The 25918-nt window shown below is 46.4% G+C and overlaps 1 protein-coding gene across 1 annotated transcript; it reads left to right on the top strand.

Moving 5' to 3' along the window:
• Window positions 1-104: 104 nt before the first annotated feature.
• Window positions 105-25918, top strand: Pofut1 (protein O-fucosyltransferase 1). Its single transcript, XM_021155366.3, has 7 exons — window positions 105-295; window positions 2224-2345; window positions 7208-7390; window positions 8377-8489; window positions 17968-18160; window positions 19545-19787; window positions 24499-25918. Exons 1-7 carry the CDS (start codon window positions 151-153, stop codon window positions 24685-24687), a joined length of 1188 nt encoding a protein of 395 aa, XP_021011025.1. The 5' UTR covers window positions 105-150; the 3' UTR covers window positions 24688-25918.

The following is a 25918-nucleotide window of genomic DNA, read 5'->3' as shown; positions in this document are numbered from 1 at the left end:
GGTCCCGCCCGCCCGCGGGCTAGAGAGGCCCAGCCGGCGCGCGGGCGGCGCGCGGGGAGCGCTGGGAGCGGGGCGGCCACTCGCGCCTCTTCTTCCCTCCCACCCCCTCCCCGCCTCCGGGCCGTGGCACTCTGTGGCTCTGCCGTCGACATGGGCGCCGCCGCGTGGGCACCGCCACACCTGCTGCTGCGGGCGTCTTTCCTGCTTCTGCTGCTGTTGCTGCCGCTGCCGCTCCGCGGGCGGTCAGCGGGCTCCTGGGACCTGGCTGGTTACCTGCTCTACTGTCCCTGCATGGGTAAGGCCTCCCGAACTCTCTGCTTAAACGGAGAAACTGAGGCGGAGGAGGCGGAGCCACTTCTCTGAGGCGCCCGGAGACTTCTCAGGTCCAGGAGAGAGCACCAGAGAGGGGCAGGGCGTGTGCTCTTCCCTGCCCTACTTGCCTGGGTACAGAGGACCCATTGGTGTTCAACTTGCCATTCGACAGATGGGACAAGTTAAGTGACTCACTCGAGGTCTAATCAGTCTCAGATCAGTAAATGGAGTTTGTAGGACAAGACCTGCCCGCACTGTCTCGTGGCAATTCTTGCATTCATTCAGCAAAGAATTTATATGGCCCCCCCCCTTTTTTTTTTTTGTCCCAGGCGCTGTTCTCTGTGCTGGTGGTGAATGAAACAGATAAATCTCATAGGATCCTTCATTTTAGGAAGACAGACAATAAAATGTTTTTTAAGTGCGTGCAGAATTTGTACAAGATGATTCAAGCTGGGGTAATAAAAGATAACCAAGGACTCCTAAGAACCCTCCCAAGCTTAGGGATGCAACTTAAATGCAGTAGTGGATCATCATTATATAATCCATCCCTTCTCTCAATCCTTGAGTAGCTTGCATTCCTGACCATGGCCATCATCTGATGACCTGACCTTGCAATATTTGGCTCCACTCTGGTCTTCTCCACACCCCTTCTCCCATGGCGCTCTGGCTACAGCTACAGTAACCGGCTTTCTGTTTCTTACAGACGTAAAGGTCTATGAGCTATTCTTCTCGGAGCACCTTCCTCTAATTTCTGCTCTTTCTCATCCTTGAAGTCTCAACATACGTGTCACCAAAGAAGACTCCATTGACCTCTCTACTTGTCATTTCCTGAGTCTCCCTGTCACCAAACCTTTTCATTTTTTTCCCTTGCAATTGTCAAAATATACCATAATGAATTTTTTTTCATGTTTAGTGTCTCCTAACCCGAATTAGAACAGAATGCCTTGAGGACAGAAACCTTAGCCTTCGGATTTTATATTGTAACATCTAGCACAGTGCCTGGCACATTTCGGTCTTGCAATGTTTCTGGAATGGGTGAATGGCTGCCATATTGATGATAGCCAAATGTGCTTGCATACAACTTTAATCTCAGCACTAAAAGCCAGAGAGGCAGGTGGATTTCTGTGAGTTTAAGGCCAGCCTGATCTACATAGAAAATTCTAGAGTAGCCAGAGCTACAAGTGAGACTCTGGCAAAACAAACCAAACAAAAAACCAGATAGACCTTTGTGTTTGAAGCATTCAGAGCCTGCATAGACAGCCAATCCAAAAAGCTGGAAAATGAAAACAGACATATAAATGACTGAAGTGTTTATAGCTAAATGTAAAGAATTTACCCAGCATGTCAGAGATACTAGGTTAAATACCTAGTATTACATAGATACATAATCTGATTCACAGCTGTAACTCTAGCATGTAAGAGGTGGAGGTAGCATGCAGGAAGATTGTCACAAGTTCAATGACAAGACTGGTCTACAAAACAAGTTCCAGGACTATACAGATCCTGTCTCAAAAAACAAAACAAAACAAACCTCAATGCCATGCTGAGAGTAAAAGAAATGGATAGGAGTTGTTTAAAGTGTCTTAGCAAATGAAACATCAAGGTCACCTTCATGTACAAGTGAGTGGAGACAGGTCTGAGGACACTGCTGGCAAAGATGGCAGGTAGAGTGGGGATGATTATAACATGTTTGAGAAACAGCATGGACTCTGGAGGGGCAGTGGCAGAAGGACCAGGACCTACAGGCCCTCGGATGTCAAACCTGGAAGTCTGGACTTTCTCTCCTGTGCCAGTGTTGCTAGCTCACTGTTCCTTGGCCTTCCCCAGTCTTGAATGCACATCTTTGCTGAGCCCTTCGTACACCATGCCAGTAGGCCCCAGGCCACTCTACCCACAATGTACCATTTCCAGGGCGCTTTGGGAACCAGGCTGATCACTTCTTGGGCTCCCTGGCATTTGCGAAGCTGCTGAACCGCACCTTGGCTGTACCTCCATGGATTGAATACCAACATCACAAGCCTCCTTTCACCAACGTGAGTATTTCTGCTGACCTAGACCCCTGTCTATCCTTCCTCACACTTGCAGACTTGCTTGACTCCAAGGCCTCTGGGTTTTCTTCCAATCTGGCGTTGCCCTCTTCTCTACCTAGAAATAGCAATAACTAGCTTTTTTTTTTTTTAACCGAACACCTGTCATGTACCCGCATTGTTTGAACGCTAGATGAGAGTTAGCTCATCTTTCCTATAGCTAATCCTCGAGGAAACCAAGGTTTAGAGAGGAGAGGTAACTTGCCAAAGACTGCACAGCCTGTGGATAGTAGATCTTGAATTGAACCCCAAGGCTGTCTACTTTAAGAGATTGTATCTTGAAACCAAAGCCCCCATTTCCAGTCCCAATTCACCTTACCTTATAGATATATTGGTCAGTAATAGGTGACAAGTGCTACTATCAACTTTAAAAGGGAGGCTAAGGCATGGGCTAGTTAATAGTATACCGGAGGCCACCAACCTGGATAGCAGCGTGGCTCCTGTGCTGCCTACTCCCATCAAGGGGCTCCCTGGGCATGATGTGCAGCCTCTGATATTAGCTTATTCCTTGTGTCTTCCAATAGCCCTGTGTTCCATTTGTTCACTGTGTCCCCGGAGACCTGCATGTAGGAAATTAATATTTAATGAATTGATTTTAAAAGTAAGTAGTTAGCAAAGTTGTACTTAGCGTGAACAAAACATTGTATTTCACTCCAATGCCTCTTTTTGCATAAATGTAATTTCTCCTTTCATGTATTTCTCTTTTTGGAGACGCTTTCCCCTCCCCGCAGTGCTATGGATTGGGTCCAGGTTTTATAAATCCTAGGGAAATGCTCTACCACAAATCTGTACCCCTGGCCCGGAAAAGCTTATTGATAGAAGCTGAAACCTAGACTGCAGTGTAACTTAGCCACTCCCTAATTGCATAGCAAACTACTTAGCTTTCTGTGCCTCAGTTTCCTCATCTTTACAATAACCTGTGATGATTGGCTACCTCTCATGGTGAGAACTGAACAGAGGTTACAGACAGTCAATTCCCTGACTGTGCCTCACACCTTCCTCTTAAAATCAGCTGAGCTCCGGAGTATATAGAATCCAGCACACAGGAAGTTCCTTAGCTTCCGGCAACCTTGGATCTGACTTGTTGAGCTTCACTGATAGATTTAGGTATTGCTGGCTGGCTGGCTTGCTGGCTTGCTATATCCTTGCCCTCTCATCCAGTTGTCATAGTGAGTCTCCACTTCTTTGCTTCCTGTGGGTGTATTAGCCCGTTTCAAGTGAGCTTCTCTTTCCTGTCATAACTGTTCTCACTGAGGTCACCAAGGACCCCAAAATAGCTAAATCAGGGTTCATTTCTCAAGCTGTATCTTACTTGACCACCCAATGGTTCATGGTCCTGTAAGCCTTTCCTTTTCCTAAACTTCTCTTCTCCCCTGGCTTCCAGGACATAGCCACATTTTTGTGCCTTGCTTAGGGGCTCCTCTCTTCACCTGGAGTTCTGCTGGTGCACGTCCTCCCTCTGCTTGGTATTAGCTCTGTGGCTCAGGTGAGTCAGCCAAGCCTGTCCTTGTAAAAGGCTGAGTGCACGGCGCCTGGCACCACGTCAGCACTTGGTGACCGGTAGCTGCCGTTGGTACCTTTACCTTGCATTTCTGTGGGCTCCTGTTGACCGACATGGCTTTCACTGTTCTCATTAAACCTCCAGTACACCTCTGGTACAGATTCTTCTCTGACCATACACTGTGTCACACTTTTATACACTCAGGTCTGCTTAGTTGTCACATATATCTCAGATTCAGAAAGCTGGAACTGAACTCAATAACTTTGCCCACAAACCTGTGTCTGCAGTTCCAGCCCCAGTATATCTCATCTCTATTAACCTGGGCACCAGGCTGGGACCCTAGATTTCAGGATGAAATCTAGGCTCTCAAAGCCCCAGTTCTACCTTCTTCAGCATCTTGTACCTGTCTGGACTGTTTCATCCCTCACTTAGATATGTGAGAGGTACATATTAAGTGCACATTTAATAAGCTAGGTGTGGTGACTTATGCCTGTAGTTCTGGCACTGGGGAGGCTCAGGTAGGAAGATTGCTTTGAGCTTAAGTCCAACCTGGGCTACATGGGAATATCTCCAAACATTTTTAAAAAGAAACCTAAGTGAATAAGTAATGCACTCATGAGGAGATTGAAGGATCATTATAGTAGCCCCATAATTCCCTTCCCTCTTCTATCTTAATCAGTGCATTCTCTCCTCTGTTAGCATATAAAGTCTCCCCCCCCCCCAAAAAAAAGGCAAACCTTGCCAGGTGGTAATGAAGGCCTCTAAGTCTAGCACTTGTGAGGCCAGTTGGAATTACAAACAAGTACCAGGCTAGCTAGGGCTGTATAGTGTGACCATGTCTCTTAAAAAGTTCCTGTTTGGTTTCAGAAATGCTGTTCTCCATTCCCATGCTCTGAAACATTTAGCTTGAGAGTGGACATTAGCATAGCAGAGGCCTTGGGAAGTCCTGCTGAGTAAAGGAGCCAGCATGCTTTTCTATTAGGAAAAAAACCAAAGCATTGTAGGTAAAGTCAATGAGGCGTGTGCTAACCCTGCTCTCTCTCCTGGAAGTCCCCATGAACTGTGTGATATGACCCCTGCTTCTTCCCTGGGCTTCACTAAGTCACTGAGTGTTGTTGTCCACATCTCCTGTAGAAAGCACCGGAGCATGTCATCCTGGGGGATTGGGCCCCAAGTAGCTGCTCCAAAGCTGCCACTTCTGCTATTAGCCTTGTACAGACGGCTTAGCTTTCTACATTTGTTCCAATGATCTGTAGAGCATCAGGCATTTTGAACACCAGAGATTCTTTTTTTTTTAATTTCATTTTTTAAATTAGATATTTTCTTCATTTACATTTCCAATGCTATCCCAAAAGTCCTCTATACCCCCCCCCCCCCCCCCCGCTCCACAACCCACCCACTCCCACTTCCTGGCCCTGGCATTCCCCTGTACTGGGGCATATGATCTTTGCAAGACCAAGGGCCTCTCCTCATTGATGGCCGACTAGGCCATCCTCTGCTACATATGCAAGTAGAGACATGGTTCTCGGGGGGTACTGGTTAGTTCATATTGTTGATCCTCCTATAGGGTTGCCGATCCCTTTAGCTCCTTGGGTATTTTCTCTAGCTCCTTCTTTAGGACCCTGTGTTCCATCCAATAGATGACTGTGAGCATCCACTTCTGTATTTGCCAGGCACTAGCATAGCTTCACAAGAGACAGCTATATCAGGGTCCTATTAGCAAAATCTTGCTGGTGTATACAATAGTGTCTGGGTTTGGAGGTTGTATATGGGATGGATCCCTGGGTGGGGCAGTATCTGGATGGTCCTTTCTTCTGTCTCAGCTCCAAACTTTGTCTCTGTAACTTCTTCCATGGGTATTTTGTTCCCCATTCTAAGAAGGAACGAAGTATCCACACTTTGGTCTTCCTTCTTCTTGAGTTTCATGTGTTTTGCAAATTGTATCTTGGGTACTCTAAGTTTCTGGGTTAATATCCACTTATCAGTGAGTGCATATCATGTGAGTTCTTTTGTGATAGGGTTACTTCACTCAGGATGATATCCTCCAGATACATCCATTTGTCCAAGAATTTCATAAAATCATTGTTTTTAATAGCTGAGTAGTACTCCATTGTGTAAATGTACCACATTTTCTGTATCCATTCCTCTGTTGAGGGACATCTGGGTTCTTTCCAGCTTCTGGCTATTATAAATAAAGCTGCTATGAACATAGTGGAGCATGTGTCCTTATTACAAATTGGAACATCTTCTGGGTATATGCCCAGGAGAGGTATTGCTGGATCTTTCGGTAGTACTATGTCCAATTTTCTGAGGAACCACCAGACTGATTTCCAGAGTGGTTGTACAAGCTTGCAATCCCACCAACAATGGAGGAGTGTTCCTCTTTCTCCACATCCTCACCAGCATCTGCTGTCACCTGAATTTTTGATCTTAGTCAATCTGACTGGTGTGAGGTGGAATCTCAGGGTTGTTTTGATTTGCATTTCCCTGATGTTTAAGGATGTTGAAATTTTTTTTAGGTGTTTCTCAGCCATTCGGTATTCCTCAGTTGATAATTCTTTGTTTAGTTCTGTACTCCATTTTTTAATAGGGTTATTTGATTTTCTGGAGTCCATCTTGTTGAGTTCTTTATATATATTGGATATTAGTCCCCTATCTGATTTAGGATTGGTAAAGAGTCTCTCCCAATCTGTTGGTGACCTTTTTGTCTTATTGACAGTGTCTTTTGCCTTACAGGAGCTTTGCAGTTTTATGAGGTCCCATTTGTCAATTCTCAATCTTACAGCACAAGCCATTGCTGTTCTGTTCAGGAATTTTTCCCCTGTGCCCATATCTTCGAGGCTTTTCCCCACTTTCTCCTCTATAAGTTTCAGTGTCTCTGGTTTTATGTGGACTTGAGCTATGTACAAGGAGATAAGAATGGACCAATTCGCATTCTTCTACATAATAACTGCCAGTTGTGCCAGCACCATTTGTTGAAAATGCTGTCTTTTTTCCACTGGATGGTTTTAGCTCCCTTGTCAAAGAGCAAGTGACCAGAGGTGGAACACCAGAGATTCTGCTGTTTGTTTTTTAGCTGGAAGATGGTTTCTCTCAGTTTGTCTTTGCCCCATATTGGGTGTCTGCTTGTGCCTGCTGTAATGGGGATGAAGCCTAACGCCTCATGTTTGCTAGGTAGGCATTCTACCACTGAGCTCTATCCAGAGCCCTCTACAGGTCTCTCAGATCATAGTCTGGGTCTTGGAGTTTACTGTTTCTAGAAACAAGAATACCGTGGAGATCTGGACCCTTCCTTTTTCTCCTTTAGCTCCATGTGTCCTACCAAAAGTACTTCAAACTGGAGCCTCTCCAAGCCTACCATCGGGTTGTCAGCCTGGAGGACTTCATGGAAAATCTGGCACCCTCCCACTGGCCCCCTGAGAAGCGGGTGGCATACTGCTTTGAGGTGGCAGCCCAGCGAAGTCCTGATAAGAAGACATGTCCCATGAAGGTAGATCCTCTTCTGTGTCCTGTCTTCTAGGCCCGTCTGTTTCTGACACTTGTTAGCAGTGTCACCTTTGACATACTGTGCTTCTCTGAGCTTTGTTGCTAGCTGGCTCAGAGAGAGTAGGCTGTATGTAATAGCACCTGGGAGCTGAGGTGCTGGCAGAAATAGTAAGTGATGCTCAGAACAGTGATGCCAGCAGCTGGCTGTACACTTACACCTGGACTCCTCAGCCCGTGAAGGAGGTGCTGCTGATGTCCTTACAGGATGGAGAAGACATAGGTGTGACTTGACTTGCTTGTCCACTCTCTTAACGTGAGTGTTCTTCCCTTTCTCAGCAGGTAAATGAGGAGCTGCCCTGGGTAATGAGTAGAAATTTGTGCATTTCTGGTATTTTGTGACTATGATACACCCCAGTTATCTTTTGGAACAAATGATAGAAAAGCTATAAATTTTGAGAAAAGACCTAGCTTGTATCCCCTGTACTGCACTTACCAGCTGTCTTACCTCGGGCACACACACCTTACCTTCTGAATCTAATCGCATCCTGTGAAATAGTATGCTGTCTTAGCCTCTTAAAGTGCTAGTTCAGTGGTTCTCAACCTATGGGATGCCTTTGGGTGTCAAATGCCCCTTTCACAGGGGTCACCTAAAACCATCAGAAAACATAGATATTTACATTGTAACTCAGAACAGTAGCAAAATTACAATTAATGAAGCAGCAGTGAAAACAACTTTATGGTTGGGGGTCTCCACGACGTGAGGAACTGCATTAAAGGGGTGCCAGCATTAGGATGGTTGAGGACCACTGCTCTAGTTCACAGTTCCAGGAGAGATTCCTTCAAACACTGTTGGAAGCCAAAAGAGAAGCTGGAGCCCTCTCCTCAGGCCCCGGCCCAGAGACCGTCCTTTGACACTAGGTGTCACGCCTGTCTTCCAAGGCCCCTTCTCTCTGCAGGCTCAGTAAGCTTTCTACCACTCTCTTTCTACAGGAAGGAAATCCTTTTGGGCCATTCTGGGACCAGTTTCATGTGAGTTTCAATAAGTCAGAGCTGTTCACAGGCATTTCCTTCAGCGCCTCCTACAAAGAACAATGGATCCAGAGGTACTTGGTGGGGATAGCAGTACTGGGTTTAAGAAGGCCTGGGAACTCAGGGCCATCTAGCTCCTTCCCAGTCCTTTCTCCTTCTACCCCACCCTCTTGTAAGAGACCAAAGGTGCAAGCACTGTGTTCTTTCTGTTGAACTTAGGATCCTATGTGATCTATTTCCATCTCATCGCCTGCCCCAAGGTTGAGCAAGAGTTTCTCGGCTGATAAGGGATGTCATAAAAAGAACATTATTCAGTCACATGCATGTTGATTTCCTCCTCCAGGCGTGAGAATCGTTCCCCTTTTGTCTCCCTCTTAGCAAGGTGAAACTGGAAGCAGTGCCTGGAGAACAGCTCAGGTGCAGACTGGCAAGTGATGTCACCCTTATAATTACTAGCTAGGCTTTATTAATTGTGTGCCATAGGCCCTATTTAAAAAATAGGTTAGCAGGACACAGGTACAAGCTGTGAAATATTTATGGAGCGTCTGTCATGTGTGAGACACAGTTTTCAGAGGCCAAAGGTATATGAAAAATGAGGACAGTCCAGCCCTGGTCTTTGGAGAACCACAGTCTAGTCAGATGGATAAACTTGTGAGGGGATCTCTTGTTAATGTTCTAGCGTGGCAGGAAAGAGCCTGGGCTTAGATGTCAGAATAAGGGGTGCTATGGACCTTGCCTAGGATATACAAGGTCCTGGATCCACTACCACAAAAGAAGTCAGTTTAAAAGCCAAGTATGGTTGGGGCACACCTTAAATTGCAGTACTTGGGAGGCAGATCTCTGAGTTTGAGGCTGGCCTGGTCTACAGAGAATGTTACAGGACAGCCAGGGCTACACAGAGAAACCCTTATATTTTTTTTTTTCGGGGTGGGGAGGGTGATGGAGGAGGAAGAGGAAGAAGAAAGAAGAAAAGATGATGATGGTGATGATGGTGGTGGTGTTTTTGTCGTTGTTGTTGGGGGTTAGAGGAGCATGTGAATTAAAGGCGGTCATGGCATTTGACATCTATAGGCTAGCGGTAGACTGCAGTAGAGACAGGAGAGAACACTGGCCGGAGTTCAGACCCTGCCTTGCCTCTTTCTTGGGAGACAGAAACCCTTCTAGGTGTTTGGATCCAGCTTCCACCTTGGTTTAATGAAATCTGCACTAATTTGTTTCCTATCATAGAAAGTACATGGTGCATAGTAAGCAACCAGTTAGGTGTCATTCACATGCTTTATTTTAATCATGTCTATAATAAATTTCATGAAATAGCTATTATTAATTTCATCTTGAGAATGTTGGGTAAATCTCAGGACCTGATACATGTTGGTGAGCACTCTACCCCTGAACTACCCACTCCTTCAGTCCTCAGTTTCACAGAAGGAAGCCTGCTCATACATGGGAGGTTAAAGGCCAGCTTGGATCTGCATGTGAATCTTTAACATATTTCATGCCTGCTATATGCCACACTATTCCTGAGTATTGGTAGGTTTAAACTCAGGATCAGTGAGTCTTTGAGGTGGAATTGTCATCTAAGATGTACACATAGAACAGTGAAAGCAGAGAAGAGTGAAGTCACTCGTCCAAGGTCATGAAGCTTGAAGTAGCGGAACTGGACAAGTCTGACTCCAAAAACCATTCCTTTTGTGAGACAGGGTTTTTGCTCTGTAGAACCGGCTTACCTCAAAATCACCATGTAGTCCTTGAACTTCTCATCCTCCTATCTCTGCCTCCCCAGGGCTGGGATTACTAGAAAAGTAGAGCTACTATTCTAGCCTAAAGGTGTAGTGTTCAGCTGCTGTGTGGCCTTTTTTCCCAGTTAGTATAGGAGCCACTTAGGTTCCTCAGTTGAGAGTCTAATTTCCTTCATTGCTGATCTCAGATAGCACTTCCTATTTGATCACCTGATGGGTTCTCCTCCTTCACTTCTAAGTGATAAGCAGCATTGCATCATTGGAAGGTAGACAGGATACAGATTTGTCCCTAATAGCTCTTTAGCCTTTTGGCTAAGGTGTATAAGATTTGTCTCCACTGAGAAAAATATGTCACCAACACTAAAAGCAACATTGAAATTAAATCACAAAGAGCGGGCTGGAGAGATGGCTCAGTGGTTAAGAGCGCTGACTGCTCTTCCGAAGGTCCTGAGTTCAAATCCCAGCAATCATGTGGTGGCTCACAACCACCCGTAATGAGATCTGACGCCCTCTTCTGGTATGTCTGAAGACAGCTACAGTGTACTTATATAAAATAAATAAATAAATAAATAAATAAATAAATAAATAAATAAATAAAAATCACAAAGTGCCACACTAAGTCTGACCCTCAGGGACAGAGATGGGGCAGTGCTTGCGCACCAGCACATCAGCTGGAGAGTGTACTCAAACATATGCATGGTTCAACCATCTTGTTTGAGTTTGCCATGTAGTAAGAACCATGTGATAGGCTAGAGAGGGGCTCAGTGGTTAAGAGCACTGGCTTCTGGTCTAGAGGTCCTGAGTTCAAATCCCAGCAACTACAACCAGTGGCTCACAACCATCTATCATGGGATCTGATGCCTCTTCCTTCCGATGCTCCCTTCTGACATGCAGGCATACATACAAATAGAGCATTCATGAATATAAGTTGTGAAAACTTAAACTTGTGCCTTATGGTCCAGTTTGGGGAAAAGTTGAAGATATAAAGAGGTAGTTTGAAGGGGGGCAGAGCTCTCTAGGAGCCTGCCTAAGAAGCAGTTGCTGATTCTCAAGCATTGCTCTCGATCCTAGAGATACAGTAAGGCAGATCCGGCTTCTGCTTTGATGGAGCTCAGCATCTAAAGGGGGAAGTACTGAGTAAACTTACAGCAATTGTAGAGCGCTAAGGGCTTTGAAGGACAGGAGGACATAATGTTTGACTGCAAGTAGCAGAACAGACTTCAAGGAGAAGGAACCAGCCATACTAAGATCTAGAACTAAGTATTCCTCGGTAGAATAGAAGGAAGGTGATGTCACACCTAGATGTCACAGAGGCCCACAACATGGTATGGGCAAGGGACAGAAGAGCATGTGGTTGGGGTAGAGTGAGGAGAAGGTGGGTGGTAACTGGCCACAGCCTGATAGTACTGTAGTAGTTGCTGCTCACTGTCCTTGGCAATCCACAGGACTGATCCTATGCTTGGCTGGATAGTTCTTTTGGCCTGGGTTTTCTTGTTGTTGTTGTTGTTGGTGGTGGTGGTGGTGGTGGTGGTGGTATGGTTTGGGTTTTGTTTTAATTTTTCTTATTTTCCGTTTTCTTTATAGAATCTCAATTATTCAAAGTTCAAATCCAGGTTAACATTTAATTTCTTAGAATGAATGGTCTAGAATATCTACCACAAACTAAATAGTTCTGGGTTTTTTGTTTTTGGGGGGTTTGTTTGTTTTTTAAATAAAGAAATAAATGTCTAGGCATGGTAGTTTGCACCTGTATCTACCAGAATGCTAAAACAAGGCCAATCTGAGCTATATAGTAAGTTTAAGGCCAGGTTAGGCTACATGAGACCCTGTCTAAAAACAAAACAGCAAAATTAAATTTGCTTATAATTCCACTGTTATAAAGAGCACCATTAGCCCTTCAGTAAATGTATTTACCCATCCTGCATTTTTTTCTCTAGACACGGTTTCTCTATGCAGCATTCACTGTCCTAGAACTGACTCTGTAGACCAGGCTGGCCTCAAACTCACAGAGATCCACCTGCCTCTGCCTCCCAAGCAGTAGATTAAAAGCGTGTGCCACCTCCACCTGACTTCCCTTCTACATTTTTATATTCATACACACTCATACACACACACATGCACGTGCGTTAACTAAACTTGCTGTGTTGCTCAGGCTGGTCTTGAACTTGTAAACAGTCATACTAATGAAGTAAGTTTCAAACATGGAAAGAGTAGCTAGCATTATATTATGTATATTTATGTTGATGGGGTTTTGTTTGTTTGTTTTTGTGTTTTAAAGACAAGTCTAGCCTGCAGCTTACTATGTAGACCAGACAGGCCACTAAAGTCCAATGCTCTTCTTGCTTCTGCCTTACTGTGCTGGGATTTCAGGTGTGCAACACCACACCCATCTCAATGAGCTTTGTGAAAACCACTATAAGTGCACAACTCAGTCACATTTAGCACGTCACAGTATGCAGCCATTGCCACCCTCTATCTCCAGAACCTTTTTCCTCTTCTTGACCAGAGATCCACTCAGTAAAGGCTAATTTCCACTCCCACCTCCCCTGCCCAGGTGTAAGGGATTCTGCTTTTGGTATGAACTCGCCCCTTCTAGGAACCTAGGCGATGGATGAACCTTCATGTAGTACTTGCTTGTTTATGTCCAACTTGTTCACTTAGCATTGTCTTCCAGGTTTGTCTGTATCAAAGCATGTGTTTGAGTCTCACCCCCTTGAAGGCCGAGCGCAGTGTAACTAGCGATTTACCTGTTTTGTCTCCTACCACATGGATTCAGAGGATCCTTACAGCTCTGCTGGTTCTCAGTCCACAAACTCAATTCAACAGATAAAGGTGTCTGTTTATTTACTCTTGGAAGCGTGTGGACCGTTGTGTTGAAATTATCCTCATGTATAAAGAGTAGACGTCTGAGTGTATGGTGTGTTCCAGTCATGGATAAAATCCTGAGAAAACTAACCTAATGAAGGAAAAGTTTGTCTTGGCTCATGGTCTCAAAGGCTTCAGCCCATTGTCACTAGATTCTGCTACGTCCCCGCTTTTAATGGAGCACAACGTAATCGTAGGGAGCAATTGTAATTAAGTCAGCTCACAGGGTGGAAGCAGAAAGAGCCAGGGAGAGGGACCAGCAACAAGATAGTACCCTTAAGGGCATTCATTCCCTCAGTGTCCTGCTTTCTCCAGTTATGCCGCACCTTCTAGTAGTCCATTCAACTGTGAATCAGTGAATGAATCTGTTTCAATGTTGGAGCTCTCCTGCTGTTGGGCCTGAGAACCTCAGGGGTACATCAATGCCACACTGTGGCTACTGAGGTCCTTTAAGCTCACCACACATTTATAGAATCAGTAAATGAGTACAGAGCACACAGAGACACAAACAAGGCAGAGTCCTGCTCTCAAGATTTCTGCCACGAAGGACATTTTCCCACTGCTTTTTGTGTAGGAGCTCTGGGTTGGCCTTCAGGGCTTCATAGACTCAGCCCTATAGGCTCTGCCAATCACATATGACCTTTATGTGTTTGCAGAGGCTAAAATCTGGGAGAATGACCAGCAATGTATTATGGTTTAGATATGAAACCCCTTTCAAAGGCTCACATGTTGAGAAATCTTGTTCCAGTTCAGCAATGCCCAGAGCTGACTGGAGAGAGCTCCAGCCCTAAAAAAATAAGATTCATTCACTGGTCAGGTTGGCTGGTAGTGTTGGTCAGGTTTTCTTTGCAGCCAAGACCCTCTTCCCATTCTCAGACATCTCTAAGGGGAGTAAGCCATGGAGTCATGACCTTGTGTCGAGTCACAACTGATGTAGTCCTACTGGGACAGCTTTGTGCTGGCACAGGGATAAATATTCCAAAACTGAACTCACCAAGAGTCAGTTCCAGGCTCTTTCTGAGAGAGCAGGAAGGACATAGGTCCTGATTTATCCTAGTAATTCACCACACATCAGGTCAGAAAACCTTTTCCAGTTAGAGGCCCCTGAAGTGATGTCTAAAATGAGCTTAGCCTCAGGCCTGGCCCATGGTAAGGCGATGAAGTAACGTTAGTTTCTTCCTCCTTTACCCACTGCCATCATGCCCTGGGATTTTCATAGGGCCCCTGATCCCTCACATTCAATTCTAAAAATATTTACAGCACCTGTTGCCAGTGCTATGAGCTGTGGCTCAGGGAAGCTTCATATTTCTGTATTAGGAGATGCTTGCTCCTTAACTGGGCAGGAAAATGAGAGAGTAAGATTTAGGAGTCAAGAACACAGCTAGAAGAACTGGTAAAAGCCCTGGCTGAGCTGGGTATGGTGGCTCCCAGCACTCAGGAGGCAGAGGCAGGTAGATCTCTGTGAGTTCAAAGCCAGTCTAGTGAGTTCCAGGGCAGCTAGAGTTACATAGTAAGGCTGTCTCAAAAGCACTGCTGCTTTTACAGGGGACCCAGGTTCAGTTCCCAGCTTTCATATCAGGCAATTTGCAACTGCCTATCTAATCTAGTTTCAGGAGATTCAGCCCCTTCTTCTGTCTTCCATAGGCACATGCACACACACAATGCAGATGCATACATTTAAACAGGTATACATTTTAAAACCTAAAAAGAAGTGAAGCTCACTGCCTGAATGCAAACCCTGCTCCGACAGTTTCCATCCTGTGACTTTGTATGTTATACCGCTTCTTTGTTTATCAGTAAGTTAAAAGAAGGCACAATTCCCTTAAAAGGCTCTTGTAGGAATTAAATGAGTTAATATGCAAATAAAACCATTGCTTTTCACATAATATGGTTCAGTACATTATTGCCATGTATACACATATAAATAGAACCTTTAAGAGTCCAGCCAGACAAGCATCATACAGAGCCAGGCTGCATCCATGGCATAGGCCTCTGACTAATGTCTGGAGAAATCATGGAAGAGGGACTACTGGGGCCACTGTCCTCAGGGTTCTCCAGTCCTGGCAACAAAGCTGTTGAGCTTGTCAGCATTGCAGGGGAAGGAGCTGAGCCTGGGAGTGGTGACCTGTCTGGAGGCGTGGAAGGCATTGCTGAATAGTGTGTTTGTGTCAGGGTGAAGAAGGTGTGGCAGGTGCATTGCAGCTCCATGGTGTGAGTGGAGAATGAATCAGCCTACTGGCCAACAGAGTTTATCCATGCAAACTGGGGATGCCAGAGATGTCATCACGATCCTGTGATCTCCAAAACCAGTATGGTCCAATCACCAAACATAAAGTGACATTTCTTTGTGGTTTGGGTTTTTTGTTTGGTTTGGGATTTGGTTTGGTTTGGTTTTTGAGACAGGGTTTTTCTATATAGCTCTGACTGTCCTGGAACTCACTTTGTAGACCAGGCTGTCCTGGAACTCAGAGATCCACCTACCTGTCTCTGCCTCCCTGGTACCATGGTTAATGGCATGCACCACCAAACCAGCATAAAGTTAAATCTTTTAAAAGGTGAACTAGGTTATGTGAACCATGATGGTGATGCTCAGCATTCTGTAAGGCATGCCAAGCGCTACTCTGAAGGTTCTACTCACATTAATCCATGTAATCCTTTCGGTAGCCCTATAAATGGATAGATTAACTAGCTTGACTGTGCTGAGCACTGCATACAAAACATTACCTTGTATACCTTAAATATGGAGTTGTGGTTTTTATTAGCCTTATGAGGTAAGGATGTTTTCAACTTTTTACAGACAAGGAAACTAAGTCATGGGTGGGTGGGTAGATGGTGGATGGATGGATAGATGGACTTATACAAGAGAACATGTTGTCTTTAGGGAGGGAGGAGGAAAGAAGGGAAAGACATGGTGAGCTAGGGCTTTTATTTTGTTTTTTTTTTTATTCACTCTGAGGTGTGTGTGTGTGTATGTGTGTGTGTGTGTAAGAGGACAACTAACTGCAGTTGGTTCTTTCCTGCCTTCATGTGGATTCCAGCTGAGGTCCTCATGTTCTGTGCAAGCACCTTTATCCTCTAAGTCTTCTCAGCATCCCTAGATATGTATGTTTTTAAACTCCGAAGCACAATACAGCATTAGTATCTGCTGATATAGGTCATAGGCATGTCAATTATTTTCCATATTTGTTTTAGGGTTTACAATATTCCATGATAATTTTTATTTTACCTTTACTATGTGCATTTCTTTAGGACAGCTCGCAGAGGACAGCTTACTGTAGTCCGTTCAGTTCTACCATGTGAGTCCTAGGACTTGAACTGAGGTTATATGGCTTGGCTGGTACACACCTTTATCCCATGGGCCATTTTGCCATCCCTTTTATAATTTTTATTTGAACTATTTTTTTGTTTTTATGTGATCATAGATCTGCATGCACTTGTGACAGTTTAAAGAGATCTTTTCATGTATTCTTGACTTAGTATCCCGGCCAGGATCTTGACAGTGATGCAATCCTCCTATCCTGTTTAAATTGTCTTTTTTTTTTTTTAAGTTATACACAACTGTGTGTATGTGTATGTTAATTCTATGTGATTTTGTAGGTTCATATAGCCAGTAACACAGTTAAGATACTGAGTGTTTCTTTCAATGTACATACCTTTATATTGCAAGCTTATTACTGTCCCTGCCTCCCTAAACACACACCATTCCCAGCAGCCATTAGCCTTTTTTCCATTTTGCCCTTTCAAAGGTATGTAGGTAGATTCATATGGTTTGTGCTCTATGGGGAATTGGTTCTTTTCACTTAGAGTAATTCCATTAAGAGCCATAGCTTGTTTGGTAGCCCATGCTCTTTATGGCAGTGGCAGTTCATGGTGTAGATATGCTAATGGTTCTATTTGGGCTGTTTCCAGTTTAGGGCAGCTGGAGTAAAGCTGCTATGAACAGTAGTGTACATGTCTATGTGTGAATACAGGCTTGTATCTCCCTGGCTGAGTGCTCACAGTGCTAACACTGGGTCATATTATAAGTGCATATCTGATTTCATAAGCAACTAACTGCAAACTTCTCCAGCGCGGCTTTCCTAGCTTGTAATACCGAAAAGGGGTTTCAGCGGGTGGGGCAGATATTTGGAAGCAGAAGTCTGGAATCAGAAATGCACCCTGAGTTCACAGGCAGCAAAGCGCTATATGTTGCTGGACAGGAGTCTGGGTTAAGCTGAAGAGGAAACACGGGTTTGCTCCTCTTTGGATTACTGAGCCCTCACATGCTCCAAGAACTGGTTAAGGCAGACAGAAGGCACTGCCACTGGGGCCTAGTCTAGCAGAAGAGAAAATATATGTGGAAAGATTGCAGAAAGGATTCTGTGTAGTGGGGAAGAGTCTTGAGAGGGTGTGCTGGGGTTATCTGAAGACCTTTGGTATATCACATGAGGGTAGGGACCATGCTGGTCTCATTCTTCCTGGGTCCTGACATAAACAGTAAGTATTTGCTAAGTATTGAGTGACTGGGCTAATCCCATGTACACAGTCCCTGCAAGTGGGACCAACATTGTCTGTGTAAGCAGCTTCATGTCTCAGTCCTGCTGTATGGGTAAAGGGCAAGGCTGGGTCCAGACACCCCACCCTGGAATGAATTACCACACCACAGATTGGAAGCCAGCGTGATATATTAAGTGTTGGAATGCTCTACAGTAAATTTTTAATTGTTAAACAAGCAAAGAAGGTTGTAAATTCCGTGCGGCTGGAACAGTATTGCATATTGTGCCTGCTGTCTCCACCAAGGTTTCTTATCAGCCAGTTGAGATTTCACAATCTTTCGTCTCTTGCTTGTTATAGGGGCCTCTCCACAGGGTCTCTGGGGCATGGTGCAATGCCATCCTTTATCCCGTGGGAGTGGCAGCAAGGCTCTTTTTTCCGTCCTGTCTGACTTCCCCTTGTTCCATCTTATGCCTAGATTTCCTGCAAAAGAGCATCCTGTGCTCGCTCTGCCTGGGGCCCCAGCACAGTTCCCTGTCCTGGAGGAACACAGGGAGCTCCAGAAGTACATGGTGTGGTCAGATGAGATGGTGAGGATGGGAGAGGCCCAGATCAGTGCCCACCTCGTCCGGCCCTATGTGGGCATTCATCTGCGCATTGGCTCCGACTGGGTAACTTCCTCTTCCTCTCTCTGGCTGGCATTTGCCTTAACTTGGAGCAGAGACAGCTAACTCCACTAAGTCTGGATTTTAGCTCATGATCTTGCTACTGCAGCACACATCAGAAGTATGCATATGGAGCTCCTGCTGGAGAGCTAGCATTTAACAGCTGCCATTTGTACCCTTGTGTTTGCACATGGGTAAACTAGGCCATTAAGTCAGATCCCAAACGAGGAGTCCTCTGCCTTAGTTCAGTGGTCAGCCAGTAGATTGCTATTGAAAGGGAACTATGGAGACTGAGTGGCACACACATTTAATCCCGGCACACAGAGATACAGAAGTGGGTGGATCTCTGTGCGTTTGAGGCCAGCCTGGTCTACAGAGCAAGTTTCAGGACAGCCAGGGGTAAACAGAGAAACCCTGTCTTGGGGAAGAGAAGGGGAGGGGGGAGGGGAGACACAGGACTTTCAACCTCAGAAGTGCAGGTGTCTTCATCCTCCCAGAATTTGTGTAGAAAAGCCCAAGAAGAAAAACATGTAGTCATCTCTCTAGAGGGTAAGAAAGAGCTTTATAAAAAGAGTCAAGTACATGAGAAAAACTCCTAACTAGTCAGAAATAGCCTGGACCCACCTCAGCCAGATAAAGCCTATCTCTCTGGAGCCTACAGCAAACATGTGCCTCAGGGGAGTGATCTGCAGTCCCACTTCAGCGGGAATCAGATAAGCCTCCCTTATCAGCAATGCTGAGCTCTACTGAAGCCCCAGATAACAACAGAGCAGAAAAATGCTTTTCAACCCCACTCAGAAAAAACAGTGTTTTTGAATGGCCCCACCCTCAGGGTTCTTTGTAGCCAAGGTTGGCCTCAAACTCACTGTAGCCAAAGCTTTCCTTAAAACCTCATGATCAGAGTAGAGAGATGGCTCAGTGGTTAAGAGCACTGACTACTCTTCCAGAGGTCCTGAGTTCAATTCCCAGCAACCACATGGTGGCTCACAACCATCTGTAATGGAATCAGATGCCCTCTTCTGGTGTGTCTGAAGACAGCTACAGTGTACTTATATAAAATAAGTAAATAAATCTTTTTTTAAAAAAAAAACAACAACTCATGATCTTGCCTCCCAAGTGCAGAGATTACAGGTCAGCCTCACCACTAATAGCCCTTAGTGCTATTAATACATATATAGTAGTGGATAGGCAGTGGGAGAACATTCACTTAACATGCACAAAGCTCTGGGTTCAATATACACGCATGTGCACATGCGTGTGCGCACATGCAGTCGCGCACACACACACACAGCACTGGAATGCTAGTCTCTTCTGTAGCACTTTTCTATTTATCTGTTCCTGTGTCCAAGACAGCTGCTTCTCTAACTCTGCCCTCTATCCCTCCTTGTAGAAGAATGCCTGTGCCATGCTGAAGGATGGGACTGCAGGGTCACACTTCATGGCTTCCCCTCAGTGTGTGGGATATAGCCGCAGCACAGCGACCCCTCTCACCATGACCATGTGCCTCCCCGACCTGAAGGAAATCCAGCGGGCTGTGACGCTTTGGGTGAGAGCATTGAATGCCAGATCGGTCTACATCGCCACAGACTCTGAGAGCTATGTGTCAGAGATCCAGCAGCTCTTCAAAGACAAGGTGCGCCTGGCCCAGAGTCTGCTAGTCCCACATCTCCTCTATCTGCTTCAGGCTCCCCTCACCAGCTCCTTGCCTCTCTGATCCCTAATATTCCTTCTGTCCACAGCTTAGACATGTCTGTGAGTTCTCCTGTGGAACATCCCGAGGCCCTTTCTTTGCTTGAAGCACTTTCTAGACCACCAGAGGCTAGTGTAGCCTCCTCTTCTGTTCTCTGAGGGTTACCCTGGCGCTTTGACCCCTGGAGGCGGCCACCTGTCTCTCATCATGGGCTCTAGGGCAGTGTCTGGCACACAGTGCAAATGCTTTGTTGGATAAGAACACAGTGGACTCTGAAATGGAGTGCACAACAGCTGAGAGGTTAAGAGCACACCTCTGTTTTGTTTTGGTTTTATTTTTGAGACAGGGTCAGGTGTCATTTAGCCTAGACTGGCTAAAAAATGCAATATATAGCTGAATACAATATGACCTTGGACTCCTCATCTTCTTTCTTGCCTCATCCAAGTGCCAGGTTCCAGGCTTTCATCCTTATACCTGGCTCCAGAAATGTCCTTGGGACTTAAAGTCTCCTCATTCTGCAGCCTTGCGAGAAGTTACCTGACCCCTCTGTGCTGACTCCTCATCAATAGAGTAGAACCGAAAAGCACCTCTCTCCAACAGCATCTGTAAAGATCTATTTTGTAAAGAAGTGATGACGTTTCCCACTATAAAATACTGCTCAGTAAATTAGCTCTTGTTGGTACCAGAAATGAATGAAGGGGAGACCCCTTGTGTTTCGTGGGTGTTTTAGGAGGTGCTGCTCAGCAGCAGAATTTGCTTGGCCGATATTTACGTCGAGGGAGCAGCAGGTGAAGAGTGAGCATGCCTCAGTGGTGGCCGAGGGACTGTTAGTGGGCATTCGGGAGACCAGGTGCCTGAGGACCTCAGATGCCGGCAGCCCTAAGAGGAGGACAGTAGAAAGATGATTTTTTTAAATGTGTGGGGTGGGGGACTTTTGGGATAGCATTGGAAATGTAAATGAAATAAATACCTAATTAAAAAAATTCTTAAAAAAAAAAAAATGTGTGACCCAAGCTGGGCGTGGTGGCGCACGCCTTTAATCCCAGCACTCAGGAGGCAGAGGCAGGTGGATTTCTGAGTTCAAGGCCAGCCTGGTCTACAAAGTGAGTTCCAGGACAGCCAGGGCTATACAGAGAAACCCCATCTCAAAAACACCACAAAAAAAAAAAAAAAAGTGTGACCCAGAATAATTTAGAGGCTATTAAGAAATTATGTAAAGCTGGGCGGTGGTGGCGCATGCCTTTAATCCCAGCACTTGGGAGGCAGAGGCAGGCGGATTTCTGAGTTCGAGGCCAGCCTGGTCTACAAAGTGAGTTCCAGGACAGACAGGGCTATACAGAGAAACCCTGTCTCGAAAAAACAAAACAAAACAAAAAAAAAAAAGAAATTATGTAAAAATGGTTCAAAGTTTGACTAAGGACGCGACATTTAGAAATAAATAAGGGGTGAATATGTATTTTATTAATATGAATATTTAAAATCAAGGGGGCAGCAGACATTGGGAGCCACTGGCCTTATGTATGGGGCATCTTTCTGTTCTTTCACTTGCTCCACCACCTAAACCATGAGAGATGCCCCAGCCAGCAAGCAAGTGTGGGGTCAGTGCCTGCTGGTCTGCCCTGCCCATTTCCTAGATAGAAAATCAGCTGAGAGTCCTCAAGGTCCCCTCACTCTATCTGCCCCTGTGTGCTCTGGATGAGGAGGGCTGCCCAGAAGGGCAGGGTTAACTGAGGCGTCCCAGGGCCCACAGCAGCTGGAATGACAGAGCTGGTAAATTCAGGAGTGGATGGGACTGTTTGGGGGCTTTTGGCTGAGATTAAAAGATAGTGTCTTTATCAAGCCAGGAAACAAGCTCCTGGTGTCAGAAAGCTTGGTGAATAACAGCTCTTCCAGGCAATTCTGCCCACCCCTCCTCACCTGCACAGAGCTGAGGCCTGTGGAGAGTCCCAGGGGTTTTCATGAGCTTGAGGGTTGATGCACTTATTAGTTAGGCCTCGAGCCTCTTGTTATGGCCTACTTCCTGTTCCTATGCTGGGGTTCTTGCCCTACCCTACCCCACCTCCACTCCTCAGCCCCACTTCCTGTAGGCTTATATGTTACTCTCCTCCCCTTCTTGATGTGTGACAACTATGTGTGTATGCACACGTGCGTGTGTGTGTGTGTTATGTCCACACACATATGTAAATGTGTGTGGAGGTAAGAGGACAACTTCGGGTACTGTTTCCCTTTTGTTTTGAACAAGATCTCTCACTGACCTGAAACTTAGCAAGTAGGCTAGGCTGTCTAGCCAGCCAGTCCCAGGAACTGCCTGTCTCCTTTTCCATTGCTGGCATTTTGAGCACACACCACTAAGCTAGCTTAAATTAAAAAAAAAAAAAAAAAAAAAAAAAAAGTCTCACTGTGCAGCTGTGGCAGGCTTTGAACTCAAGGAGATCAGCCTTTCTTTGTTTCCTAGGTGCTGGGGATCAAACTCAGGTCTTTTTGCTTGCAAAGCATCTTTCTGACAGAGCAGCTTCACCAGCCCCCTACCTTTGTTCAGAGCAGAGCCTCACTTTATTAAGCTGGGACCTCAGTGAACGAGAGGTGGTCCTGCCTTCAGGGTCACAGCGTAGACTGGGGAAAGACTGAGGGTGAGTGAAGTCTTGTTCAAGCCCAGTTCCCTGAGACTAAGCAGAGCAACAAAGGTCCAGCTCAGGTCCAGCAGGACATAGAGTTAACAGAGAACCACTGAGGGGTTAGAGCCACAAACAGCCGTGTGCTCCAAGAGTAGAGCACAGGGCACTGACCTGGTACTCAACAGGGAGGGAGGGCTTCCCCAATGTGGGCCACATGATTGGAGAAGGGAAAGGTAAGCGGTGTTAGCCAGCTAAAGAGAGGTTTACCCCCATTTCTTAGTTAGGGTTACTAGGGCCGTGATAAAGCACTGTGGCCAAAAGTAAGTCGAGGAGGAAAGGGTTTGGCTCACACTTCCACATCTCTGTTCATCGTTAAAGAGTATCAGGACAAGAACTCAAAACAGAGCAGGAACCTGGAGGCAGGTGATGCCGAGGCCATAGAAGGGTGCTGCTTACTGGCTTGCTCCTCATGGCTTTCTCAGCCTGCCTGCTTGCTTGCTTGCTTGCTTGCTTGCTTTCTTTCTTTTTTTTTTTTTTGGTTTTTTGAGATAGGGTTTGTCTGTATAGCCCTGGCTGTCTTGGAACTCACTTTGTAGACCAGGTGCTCAGCCTGCTTTCTTTTTTTTTTTTTTTTTTTTTTTTTTTGGTTTTTTGAGACAGGGTTTCTCTGTGTAGCCCTGGCTGTCCTGGCACTCACTTTGTAGACCAGGCTGGCCTCGAACTCAGTAATCCACCTGCCTCTGCCTCCCAAGTGCTGGGATTAAAGGCGTGCGCCACCACGCCCGGCTCTCAGCCTGCTTTCTTATTAGAACCCAGGACCACCAACCCAGGGATGGCACCACCTATAATAGGCTGGGCCTTCCACACATCAATCACTAATTAAGAAAATGGTCTAGGACTAGAGAGATGGCTCAGTGGTTAAGAGCACTGACTACTCTTCCAGAGGTCCCAAGTTCAATTCCCAGCAACCACATGGTGGCTCACAACCATCTGTAATGGAATCAGATGCCCTCTACTGGTGTGTCTGAAGACAGCAGTATACTCACATATATAAAATAAATAAATCTTAAAAAGAAAGAAAGTGGTGTACATTGTTGCCTCCAGCCCAAGCAGGCATTTTGGAAATACTTTCTCAACTGAGGCTGTCTCTGCTCTTATGACTCTAGCTTGTGTCAAGTTGACATAAAACTAGCCAGGACACTCCATAAGGGAACAGTATATGCAAAGACCCTGAGGAGAAATGGGAGGGAGAGAGCTTGGCAGACTGGAGCTGGAGCTCCAAGGACTGGGAAATGAGAGAACCAGCCTGGCAGGCCTCATCAGGTGCATTGCGGATCTGCCATCCTTACTGAAAAGCAACAGGGTACCTGTAAAGGGTCTGCAGCTGGAGAGCAGGAGTGGGGACATGGGGTCTAAGAAGTTTCTTTTGGCATTTGTGTAGTGACCAGACCAGGAGAAGCTGTGAGGACAGCAAAGAAGCCACTGAAGTTGGTCAGGCCCAGGGCAGGGTAGGCCCTCGAAGGAAGTGACAGAGGTCTCAGGGGTGGGTAGATCAGACAGGACATGGGTCCTGGGAGGGTTGCTGGGAAGAGGCGGGCATCCAGGCAGCTGGATAAGATGGCTGTGTGTTCCTTGCCCCTGTGTCCAGCTTGAGGGAAGCCAAGCGGGCAGTTCGTAAGCTCGCTTGAGGGGCTTCTTGGGAGGACTGATGCTGAGGGGAACCCGGGGCCTTGTGCCTCCTGAGGTCATACTGTACCTGTGAGTACACCTGCAGGCCTGGGCAGCCTTTGATGAGTTGTGAGGGCACTGTAGGGTAGGCAGCGGAAGGAACCAGCAGGAGCGGTGCTGAGGCATGGCGTGGGAGACAGGACTCAGGTGACCACACTTCAGAACACTGACCCTAATCTTCATCCTCTCCAACCTTCTCTTGGCCTGAAACTTCAGTCAGGAGAGGAAGGCTGAGAGTGTGTTTTGTTAGTCTTGGCTCAGCTGACCTTGGCCCGAGGTACCTGCTAATGCTCTTGTCTTCCTCCCTACAGGTGAAGGTGGTGAGCCTGAAACCCGAGGTGGCCCAGATCGACCTGTACATCCTCGGCCAGGCTGACCACTTCATTGGAAACTGTGTCTCCTCGTTCACTGCCTTTGTGAAGCGGGAGCGGGACCTCCATGGGAGGCAGTCGTCCTTCTTTGGCATGGACAGACCCTCCCAGCTTCGGGATGAATTTTGATCCCATCTGGAGCCCCGCCCTCCCACCCTCAACCATGCTTGGCTGCTAAGGATGCTCCTGGGACTACACACTCCTTTTCTTTTCTGCCAGAGGTGGAGAACAGTACCAAGGACTTCCTGGAAGAGAAGGCATTCCATCCCAGGCATTGGCTCCCATGGTCCCCAGCCAGAGCTGCTCTGGGCTGCATGATCATGTACATACAAAGCAGCCCACCTCCAGCCTGGGCTCACCCTGATATATGTTTTTCCCCCCTTGGTTGAGGGTTTGGGGGAGGAGCAAAGGGGTAAGGTTAAGATAATCTAATCTCATATAGCCCAGGCTGGTCTTGAACTCCTGGTCCTTCTGCCTCTACCTCCTAAGTGCTGAGATTACAGGAGTGTCTACCACGACACTCACTTGATCTCTGTAGTTTTGATGCAAAGCCATGCATGACTACCTGAAAACTCCCCTTTGTTTTTAAAAATCAGTGGAGTCCATTAGCACAGAAACCTAAAGTGACCTTATAAATGAAATGCAGACAAAGCCAAGAAGCAAGTGGGCCTATTGGCTGCTCTTCTGGGGGTCCCCTAAAGGGCCCTCAGACTTCCCACTGCCAGGCCCAGCCACTGCCATCCCTGGGCTCCTCTGTTGTGAGCACAGCAGGCAGGAGTTAGCAGTGAGTGGTACAGTGCTCTGAGGACATGTGTGTGCTCCCACCCCGGGTGACAGTGTCCGGGCCTCAGCAGTATCACTGCACAAGTGAGGCTGGCAGGGTTCACTGAAAGCTGCTGTCTCTAAGACCCTCCCAGCCTCTGCTCTGTGGTCTCAGCCCTCACGGCAGCTGTTCCCTAAGGACTACTCACCAAGCCTCTGACATGTCCGTGCAGAGGCCATGTGAAGCCCCAGGTTGGGAGCAGTCTTCGCCCCTCCAGCCAGTGTGGTGAGGTCCTCCTGATGCTGCTGCTCTCATTCATAAGAAGTGAACTCTAGGTGATGGACCAGGTGGTCCTAGATTCTGCCTTGCACAGGGACATTTAGAGGCTGGAGCCCCAGTGGGTGACCATGCAGACCACCCTGACGGGCACAGCATTTCTGAAGAGCGGGTTCTGGACTCTGGTCTGTGACAAGCACTGTACTCTTTGACCCCGTTTCTCCCCTGTAAGTGCTGAGTCTGGTGGGTTCTAAGCTTCACATCAGCTTGTGAGCGTTGTAAACCTGGGCTAGAACAAGACTCCCATGTGGCCATTGTGGA

Source organism: Mus caroli, unplaced genomic scaffold, assembly GCF_978045245.1.
Source record: "Mus caroli unplaced genomic scaffold, Mus_caroli_1 scaffold_2, whole genome shotgun sequence".
Classification (NCBI taxonomy): Eukaryota; Metazoa; Chordata; class Mammalia; order Rodentia; family Muridae; genus Mus; species Mus caroli.
This window is presented reverse-complemented; position numbering and strand designations above follow the sequence as displayed.